Source organism: Monocercomonoides exilis (genome assembly GCF_001643675.1).
Source record: "Monocercomonoides exilis strain PA203 chromosome Unknown scaffold12-1864167, whole genome shotgun sequence".
Lineage (NCBI taxonomy): Eukaryota > Preaxostyla > Oxymonadida > Polymastigidae > Monocercomonoides > Monocercomonoides exilis.
In genome coordinates, this window is record NW_027150557.1 from 1,563,592 (window position 1) to 1,574,371 (window position 10,780).

The 10,780-nt window shown below is 37.1% G+C and overlaps 2 protein-coding genes across 2 annotated transcripts; both read right to left on the bottom strand.

Moving 5' to 3' along the window:
- Nucleotides 1–1,613: 1,613 nt before the first annotated feature.
- On the bottom strand, nt 1,614–3,341 carry MONOS_12398 (uncharacterized protein; the record flags this gene model as incomplete). Its single annotated transcript, XM_067865016.1, has 1 exon — nt 1,614–3,341. The coding sequence occupies one exon, from the start codon at nt 3,339–3,341 to the stop codon at nt 1,614–1,616; it is 1,728 nt and encodes a 575-aa protein (XP_067731368.1).
- A 777-nt stretch (nt 3,342–4,118) lies between these two features.
- On the bottom strand, nt 4,119–8,744 carry MONOS_12397 (uncharacterized protein; the record flags this gene model as incomplete). Its single annotated transcript, XM_067865015.1, has 1 exon — nt 4,119–8,744. One exon carries the CDS (start codon nt 8,742–8,744, stop codon nt 4,647–4,649), a length of 4,098 nt encoding a protein of 1,365 aa, XP_067731369.1. The 3' UTR covers nt 4,119–4,646.
- Between the last annotated feature and the right edge of the window lie 2,036 nt (nt 8,745–10,780).

Consider the following 10,780-nt stretch of genomic DNA (forward strand, 5'->3'; position numbering starts at 1 on the left):
TCGAAATTATGTTTGAAAAAAAAAACAGTTTCTGTTTTAGAGAAGAGAATCCATTTCTGCAGACAGACATGTTACATCAGTGAATGTCAACGAGAAGCACAGCCCGATTTGCCTGCGAGTTAGAACACAGCGTGGATACGATGGAAGGTTTCAATTGAATTTTTCTTTTATTGTTTCTTGTTCACTTCAGACAACAATTGAAAAGATATTGAATGCAGAACAAGATGTTTTTGTTTTTCAGAGAGAAATGCAAGAATTGGAAGTTGTCAAGGTGATGAAGGCAAATTGGAAGGGATTTTTCTTTGGTGAAATTTCCCAAAAATTCTCTTCAAAAGAAAAGGTGTTGCCATTGTGAAAGAAATGAATGACCTGTCAATTGTCTCAATTGCATTTCACTCAAAACAGAAGCTGTGTATTTGGAGAAGAAGAAGAAGAAAAAGAGATGACGGTTGAGGACAAGTTAACTGGCAGTTGATTATTTCTATTTCTCTTGAAAAAATGAAATTTGTTGTTTTCCTTGTTTTTATTTGCAACTATGAAGATGAACATTAAATTTTTAGCAAAGCTCCTTTCTATTCCAACTTAAAAAAAAAAAAGAAGGTTTGGTTCAGTGATGATTTTATTTTATTTTTCCCACCTTCATGTTGACTTCTGCTTCTGGATTAGTGATTTTGTTCTGCACAAACAACATGTCGCAATTAATGCGCTGATTCTTTCTCAACTCAAAAACCAAAAATATGAAACAAAAACAAAAGAAAAACAAAGCAAAGAATCACCTGCAACAAAAATCTTAAATGAAAAAAATTTTCACAAAAATATTCCAACACAAAAGCACTCAAAAGCATAAGAAACAAGTAACATCAGACAAAAATCTCGATTTTCTCAAAAAATAACAAAAAACACGATCAATAAAACTATAATTTTCCATTTGAAACAACTGAAAGTTGTGGAAAAGTTGTAAATAAATGTTTAATAATACAATAAATAAATAATAATCGAACAAATTGAACAAAACAAATCCAGAAAAAAAGTGTGTGGATGAATCATTGAATAAACAGAAAGATTACAGGAATGAAACAAAAACAGACTCACCCAATTCAAAAGACAGTCAAATTCTCCATCTAAATCAATAAAACAAATATCACATCATTTCATTAAATGAAAGTTAACACAAATTGTTGTTCACTTTTGAGAGGCAAACAAACAAACTGAAGAAAAATGAATTTCGCTTTTCAAAAAGAAGACAAACAAAAAGATCATTTCCTGTTCATCATGTGGATTCAACAGTGTCAAAAAGCCAATCCCTTCTCAAATGTTCGCTGTGCTTCCTTTTCTCCTATTTGTGCTCCATTTTGTTGTGTCAAACTCATTTCTCTCAAACATCAGCTCAACTCTCTTCTCTTCTCTCGTTTGGTGCCTCCATTGGCACAAACACAAGAATGTTCACAGATTTGCAATTTCATGAATTTCTGCTTCTTTTCTTTCGCTCTCATTTTCCAATGCAACAGCACAACAAATCAAAAAAATCGCAGTTTCCCTTTCAAAACGATTAAACTGGTGAACGAAGACCTCAAACTTGATAGAAATCTAAACAACGTCCAATCTCCAATCTCCTAATTGCAAGGATCAGGCGGAAGCGGAGGAATCAAGCTGAAGAAGTTCGCCTGGCTGACAAGAAAAGAGAAGCTGTTTGATCTGCCGAAGGGCTGGCAATTCGACGAAGGCTTCGCACAAGAGATCCCTGAAAATGTCACAAAGCCATTCCGCTTCGGCAAATGCGAATTCTCAGCTGTGTCTGGTGCTGCGTGCATGCTAGCATGCTCATCCAAATCAGAGTCAATAATCAAAAGAGAAGAAGAGAGTGAAGAAGAAAGTGATGAAGAAGACACAGAAGAGCACAGAGTGGATGATGAAAGAGAAGGCGAGGCTGAGAAGCATGAAGCAGACAAAGACGAATTTTGAATCTCATTTGGAGGAAGAGGAAGAGAAGGAGAAGGAGATGATGATGATGATGAATCATGTTTGTCGGATGAAGATGAATTTGAAGGACTCGATTCATCTGACGTGCTTCCTTCGAGGTGCTTGCTGCCTCCAAACTCAACAGAAGCACTGAAGTCAAAAAAAGAATTGCTCTCGTTCTTCAAATGCATTTCTCTTTCTTTTCCCTCTTCTTTCTCTCTTTCTTCATCTTCAGTCACTTCATCATTGTCCACATTTTCCTTTTCCACCTTTTCCTCCTTCTTTCCATTGTCTTTCTCTTCATCTTCTGCACATTCTATTCCATCTTTCCGACTCTTTTTGAATGTCACTCCGCAATCGCCAGCAGCATCAAGCCTTCTCTCTCTTGTCCAATGTGCATTCCCTTTCTTGTCTGGTGGCATGTTATCTGAAGCTTCTGAATCCAAATGCTTTTCAGATGGGAATGGCGAAGACAGACATGGAGAAGAAGAAAGAGATGATGCTGCTGTTGTTGTTGAAGATGCCGAAGCTGATGACGAAGATGATGGAATGCGCTGCCAGTCGAGTGTTGTTGGCGAAAGAGAAACAGAAAACGAAGGAAGAGAAAGGGGTGGAGCAATCGGCAAACTGGGCAGAGACGGTTTATGCTCTCCAACAATTTCTGTCTCCTGCTCATCTTCTTCTTGAGCTGGCTTCTCCTCCTTCCAGGATGTTCCACTTGGCTCACAATCGTCAGGCGAGCATCTTCCTGCAAATCCAACATTCGGCGAAAGTCGTGACCGCTGAACACTCAAAAAGTCTTGATTCTGTATGGCAAACCCAGAGGCCGACAAAAAACACGCTGCCTCAGACTGGCCTGGCAATACGCTCGTTTCACTTCCATTCTCATGGCTCAAAGAATAGGGCAAGCATTTTGCAACGATGTGCCTCGTCAGATTGCTGAGCTGCGCAACAGCCTGCTGGATATCAAAAAGGGAGTTCTGAACATCAATCAGCAGCAATTCCTGCTGCCTGAATCTCCGCTCTTCTGCTTCCCTCAGCCCTTCGATCTCTCGCTTCAGCTCGCTCTTCACTTCTCGTATCATAGCTGAAAGACCCTCGACAGTCTCCTCACGCCTGAAATATATCTGGAAATAATAAAACAGCTTCAGTGCAAATGTGGTCGAGTAATCTCTTGTGGAGCCCAGCGCATTCTGTGCATCGCCGATAAGTGCAGACAGTCGATTTTTGGCAACATATTTCTCGTAGAAACCCTGCGGAGAAGAACTCAAAGCCCTCAGCCTCTCCAGCTGACTTTCCCCAAACGAGCTCATATCCAGCTCGGTGCCTTCCCACCAGCTGCCCTGTATATCGCTAGGTGAGTGATTTAAGTCAGTGTGCATGAACCTCGATAAAATTTTAACTGAATCTAAGAAGATCTTAACCATTATAAAATAATAATTGAAATTTCTTCTTTGAAGCTTTTCATTTTCATTCAAAAATCCTTAAAGTTGAATAGTTCAAAAAATAGTGTTTGATGATGAATAAGCATTAATTTTGAGATAGATTCTTTGTAAATTTTTATTAATGTTTTTGAAACAAAGAGATACTCAAATATTTTTGTTGATGAATGTTTTCACCATTATTTCGAAAGTTCAAATGAAAAATCAACAAAAGAAATTTTATTATCAATAAACCATTTTTATTAAGCATTTTTTATCATCTTGTTTTGAAAAATATAGCAAATATCAAACGAATTTTCATTTTTTATTTCTCGTTGGAGATGGAAATATTAATTTTTTAATTATTATTCATATGTTTTGATAATGAAATAATTATACTCAAAAGACATTCGTTTGTAATCAAATCAAGTTATCGTTAATTGGGTGTTTTTTTTGTTTGTTGTTCAAAGTTAGAAAATTTGTATCCAACAGTTAATTGAATTAATATAGTTAACTTGAACAACAAAAGAGAAATTTGAAATGCAAAAAATGCACACTCTGCGAGGGGTTTTGAATTTTCTTCAAATACTTAAAACTTTTATAATTTCAGATTAATTATTTGAATCCAAAAGTTTTTTTGAAATAAGGAATCAAACCGCTTTTCTATATAATAAAAAATAATAATTCACGTGACAGAAAAAAACATCCTTAAAATTTGTTTTTATTGTTAAAGAATCTTGTAAAAATAATGAAATTAGAAAAAAAGCCAATGATCAAAAAATTTTTTTAAAATATTTCTTTCGCAAAAAAATAAAATATAAAAAGCTGGTTTAATATGACTTTAACTTTCCATGAATGAAAAATAAGTTCTGAAATATTTTTTCAAACAAACAAACTAACAAAAATATTTTTCAAACCAAGGAGATATGTGTGCACGAACAAATTTTGATCAAAAATGTCAAAAACACTAAGCAATTTCCAAAAGAGCAACAACAACGAAAGCAATTTAAAAATAAAATTTCATGAAGAAGCATATCATTTTTATTTAAAAAAATCTCTAAAGTTGATGGAGGGAAAAAATGAAAAGATAATTGAAATAATAACGAAACACTCAACAGTTATCGCTAAATGGAATTTTAAAAAAAATAAAATAATTGTAATTAGCATAATTTTCTTTGCACTCCAAAAAGTGTAAAACATTTCTAAAGAAAAAAGTTGTAATAAACCAAAATACCCGAAAATAAATTGTATTCACTGTTCTCCTCATCAATTTTTCTCGTCCATAATCGATTTGTATTGTCTTCGCTTCCTGTTTCTCACCACGCAAACAACAATTACAACCCCCGCAACCACAACTATTGAAAATACACTCACAGACACAATGATGGCCACCAATTGAGCTGTTGTCAATTTCTTCGGATCTTCTTTCTTTTGCTTGGCCAAAGAAACATAATCTGTGCTCCTTTTTTCTCCTTCTGATATGCCGCTTGGGTATCTCAGCCGGCAAACCAACGATGTGTATTCGTCGCCATCCAGCAGTGACGGAGGAATCGTCACTCTCATTTCTGTCTCGTTCACATACTCAGAAACAGGGCATTCAATCCACTCCTTCGTTTTCCCCACTCTTTTCTCAGATGCTTCAACTGTTAGTTCGCATGGAAATAGATAAGACCCGTGAATAACAGCTTGTGCCCTTTCATCTGATTCGATTATTCGATCTTTTCCTTTCTCTGATGTCTCCTTAGCCTTTTTAATCATTGTTGCATTTTTCAAAATGGGGGTGAAGAAATATGAATCCATATCTTTGATTGCACTTCCACTGGCCTCTCCTTCCACAAGCATTCCAAATGGCTTCCCATCCAATCCATCGCTTCCAGCTGCCAAGCTATTGATGAAAATGTAATAACTTTCAGACTTGTCCGGAGATCGAATATTGTTTCGCAGCGATGGAAACTTTTCCCAATTGTTGCCGATCGGGTGGTTGTTCACAAAGCTGCAGTTATTCAAGATCAGACGAGAATACGTTGAATAAATTGCACCTTCTCCGATGTCCACAAACGAGCTGTCGTTGATTGTTATATAAAACGCTTCTTGCAGACAAATTAATCCAGAATCCCACGAGCACAATGGATTCTCCTCTTCGTTGACTTCATTCATCTGATTGTTGCTTGCAAATGGTTTCTGCGATTTCATAAAGCTATTCTTCCTTTTTCTTTCTTTGGAATTTTTGCATTCGTTGTGTTGTTTACCGCTTGTGATGTTTCCGTTTCTCCCATAAATGACCAGTTGTGAAAATGTTTCAAATCCTTGGCTGAATACAATCAACCTGTACGGAAGAGCTTTTCCTTCTCCGCCCAGCACATTTTCTCCCTTCAATCCTGTATACCAGGGCCTGAAGACAACATCAGTAATCATTAATTTATCTTCTGCATAAATTACATCCAGTGCGTCTCCCTCAATGGCATCTGGATACTCGATGTCAATGTGCTCAAACTTCAGATAATAATTGTCCATATAAAACACAGCTGTTGACTCCTCCGCTTTCATATTCGATTCAATCCGAAGGATTCCTCGATTTTTCTCGGGGATTGAAAGCGTCTTAAAAGCTGTATCAGATTTACGCTCAGCTCTGGATGAAGATTCAAATGCTGAAGCGATTGTAACATATTCGTTAATCAAAAATGGCTTGTCCACGATGACTCTTCCAATTATATGCATCTTCAGTGCTCCATTCTGTATTCCATGTCCGATGGCTGTGCTGATCAGATCGCACGGTCTTTCTTTTTTCCCGCAAATTTTGTCGTTGCTAGCCTTCGCTCCTCCAACATATATGTTCTTTGAATGATACGGTAGTCTATTCGCTTCATCGCTCAGAAGATCAACAATATTCATTTCTCCGCCTTTCCTTTCTTCCAGAAGCATCAGATTTGCACTTCCATAAATATCTTCCATCTCAAATTCGAAAAATTCTTCTTTTATCTGCTTCCTTCCAATCGGAAACGAAAGATACGCATTCTCCCCTTTGTCAGCACAACAATCAGCAAATATCATCCCGTTCAATCTCAAATTAACTGCTTCTGTTATTTCATCTGCAGCTCGAATAAACAGCGCTCCACCTTTCGATTCTTCATTCAGCATTGAACTACGTTCATATGAAGTCATTTGAGAACTTTTGAACGAACAATTTTTGAATTCAGTATCGTAAAAACTGTAATAATTCCCATTCCCAATCTCCAAATACAGCACTCCTCCCAGTCTATGTTCCGTTGATATGCAATTGGAAAATTTTCCATTGAAAAAGCTTAGCTGTCTGCACTTGGTCAAAATAGTAATAATTGACTGTGATGTGCTCGTTGTAGAGATTGTGTCCATGCTCAACCTAATCAAATCAATATTTTCCGCAGCTTCCGCCAAGATGAGTGCAAAAGAAGATGTGAAATGAGAGATAAAGACCTCATTCATGTATAGAGTTCCCATTTTACATTCGATTAGCACACAGTTTAGAATCTGTTTAGAATCTATGCACGAGATATTCACTCGATAGATGTCAGCATACGCCCCGTCTCCATCACACACAAACAGACTATTATCTCTCCCGCTTTGCCTCGTTGTGTCTATTTGCACATCTGCTCTGTACAGTCGAAGATACGCATTTTGCCGCACATTAAACAGTCCCTCACCTGGGTACACCTTCGCTTCGTCCAGAACTGTTGTGATGCTGATGACGTTATTTTTTCTGTTTGTGACTGAAGCAAATCTTTCTTCAATCATTATTGGCTCTGTGTCGTATTTGTTGCCGTCTTCTGTTGTATACACTGTAAATGCTCTGCCTGGCAGACAGTTCAAGAGAGCCTGCTTCATCGTCTTGCAAGCCCTTTTCTCTCTTCTACCACATCCTCCACTGTCTTCTCCATTTATCCCATCGACAGCAATATCGACCGTGTCAAAGCGCAGCCAGTCGCTATGGAAAACTATTGTTCCATCTTTCTTTATTGCTCCAACTCGATGGTCTTTCGTCACGCTGAAGGAATCTGCGTCAAAAGGCGATCGGCTCATTTCAATGTCTCCTTCACTGCACAGCGCAAGATCATTTCCGCATTGTTCTGCAGAATTATCTTCGAAGAAACAGTTTTTGAATAAAATTTCGTCGATCAGCCTTGCCTCTTCTCCCAAATGTATTGCCATCCCTCCGCCTGTCTTCGCCTTGCATTCCAGAAATGTTCCGTTTCTGCATTCAAATCCTGCCATTTTTGTTAGATCACACACCAGCAGCCCTCCTCCATCAACAGCTGCCTCACAGCTGCGAAACTCGACATTTTCCAACTTCACTTTCCCTTTCATCGCGCCAATCATTGCTCCTCCTCCACGAACCGCTCTTCCATAATCAAATGAAGTGTCGAGAATGTTCAGTTCACTCTCTGGGTGCATCATCTCAAAATAAATACAGCCACCATTTTCTGATTTCAGAGATCGAATCGAAGATATTGTACATTCGGAAATAGTAATCTTCACTTTTTTGTCTCCCCCACTTTTTGCTTCGAGCAACGCTGGTCCTGCATTTCCCCTCTCAACAGAGCTTAAGCGGCCTCCTTCCAGTGTGAACGAAGATGGAAGCTCCAGTGCACATTCTTTTTCAAGCTTTGCATAGTGTATTTGAACGTTCTTCAATTTTTGTACAGCAACATCTTCGGATATGTGCAGAATGGTCACACTAGATAGATAATAATATCTTAAATAACCCCAAAAAAATCCATCAATTGATAATTTACCTTCTGTTATTCTCAAGATCGAAAAAGGGGCATATTCATCGATCCATTTTTGAAAATATATGTTGCAATCCACTATTGTCAAATCACCTTCAAGGCCTCTAGAAAGAATAATTGCAGATGCTTCTTCTGCTCCCATTGATTCCCGTTGAGTTTTAAAGGGAATAAGATTAAATGTCAAATGTTTCAATGTCAATGTTTTCTCATTCACCATGTGGAACATCCCTTTCGCAGCAATGTCATCCAATTCAAAATTGACTGTTCTTCTCGTTCCCTGTTCCGATGCTGCTGCCATCGCAAGGCTGAAATCTTTTGAAAATTGAAAGCCGTATGGTATTTCAGCAGAGTCAACAATCTTTATGGTTTTATCTCCAGGAACTTCTCCAAGCAGCTCAATCCCTTTCGCAATTGTTTTGCACGGATCGGCTTCACTTCCACAGTTCTGTTTCGAATCGTCTCCTTTTTCGGAAATAAAAACGGCATCAACAGCTGCCTCGGGACAGCCATCGGAAAATGCATTTAATCGATTTTTGCTATCACGTTGTGGAGCAGGACAACTGGCAAACAGACAGTTCGCGAGAATAAAAATCAAAAACATATTAATAGAAAGACAATTGGTTGTTGATCAATTTTGAAGAAAATAATTATCAAAAGTGTTCTCATTTCAAACAATCTTTTGAAACGATTTGTTTCGGTAAAACTGCGCCTTGATATTGATGATTGGATTTTTAGTATTGGCAGTTTTCTAATTCCAGAATACATTTCAGAAAGAAAAAACAACTTTTTTCTGCCATTTGATGAGAAGAAGAAAGAGAAATATATTTTTATGTTACAAATAAAATTTCTTTATTTTCCCGACAATTTCTTGCATGTTTCACAAAGCAATAAATCATTCATTCAATTCAAATGAATAAACACAGTTGCTTCAAAACAAAACTTGCAACAAAACAAGAATCTCAAAAGCAACTTTTTCATCAGATTATTTTTTAATGTTTCACGTGAAGAAAATTTCAATGATTGAAAATTTGAAAACTGATGATGAGCTATTTGCCCTGTCAATGAGGGCAACTTTGACTTTGGAGAGAAATGAAACTATTCCGATTGGCGCATTGACATTCACTCACTCCGATCTTCTTCATAACCATAATCATCTCAGTTGCTCGGAAAAGCCAGCTTTTCATGTTATGAAGCAGTGCATTTCCATTTTCATGAAGATATCCACTTTTCCATTTTCTTTTTTTGCAGCTTCCTGTCTTAAGTTATGTTTGGTCTTCAGTTTCTCTTTGCTATTGATTCTGCCTCGATACAAATGCTTTTCCAATTTATCTCCCACAAATCTTGAATAAAAACAAAAAATACAGAATTGGTACACTCCACTTCTCTCCTCCTCTCTCTTTCCTCTTCTCATCACCTTCTTCGAGTGTTCCTGTTCCAACAACTTGACCATATCCGCATCATCCCCTCTTCCCACCCAACTGATTCTGACTGAACTGTCATTCAGAACATCAGAAGAATTACCGCATGGAACAGCATGCTTGATTCAGTCATAAATAGAGCACATTTAGAAACAGAGCTTTCTTTTTTTTTCAACCTCATCTCACAACATGCACACAGCCTTAGAAACAGAATAGAAAAAGAAATCCTCAGTGTTGCAAAGTCTTTCACAAATCATTCCCATCAATGAAAATTTCCAACAACAAGAAAAGATCAATCACCAAAATAACACGCAAACAAAGAGAACATTAGATGGAAAAGCAAAGCAAATGATGCTCCGTTTTCCTGTGATGAAGAGCGCTATGATTGAGAAAAGAACAATTGAACGCTTTGATGGCAGTTGTGAGTGAATGTTTGCAGATTGTTGAGGAAAGAGAACTTGGCTGCAAGAGAAGAATGACCACAAGCGGAAAAAGGAAGAGCAGCTGAAGAGGAAGGTGTACAGAATCCAGCAGACGAAGAAACAGAAACAGAAGAAGATGAGCTGAAATTGCATGTTATTTTTCCTAGAAAATGTTAAACATGGAACGGAAGATGTTGTGATAAAACAGCAACTCTTTGAATTTCGCACGCGACAATTAATGGAAAAGTTGAAAACATATCACAGATAAAGCAAACCATGATTTTTGCACTCTCTTGTAAAAAAAAATGAGTCAAAGCAGAAGATGAGAATCAATGAAGGAAAAAGGCAATAGAACATTAAAACAAATGACTTGATTTGATAATGATTGTCAATTTCAAAGGCAAGAGAATTTCGAATCCCATTTCACCAAATATTCTTTTGTTTTGAATTACGATCTTTTATTGAATTTCCAAACAAATTGTTTTTATTGTCCCACTTTCAACTTTGATAACAGCTTTCTTTTCTGAAAATGCACCAATTTGTTTCACTTCTTTTTCATGTTGACTTTTCACTGAACTTGTTATCATCCCAATCAGAAAAAGTTGAGAAAAGAAGCAAGAAGTCTTTTATCAATTTTCTTTGCAAATTGTTGTTTGATCTTTTGTCATTTTCGCTTCATTTTTCTCACTTAAAAAAGGTTTGAGTTTTTTTTTTTGATTGCTGGATGTTTTGACTTTGAAAAGGCTTCACGCGCAGATATGTGCATCATGAATTGAAACATTTTATTGCTTGCACAC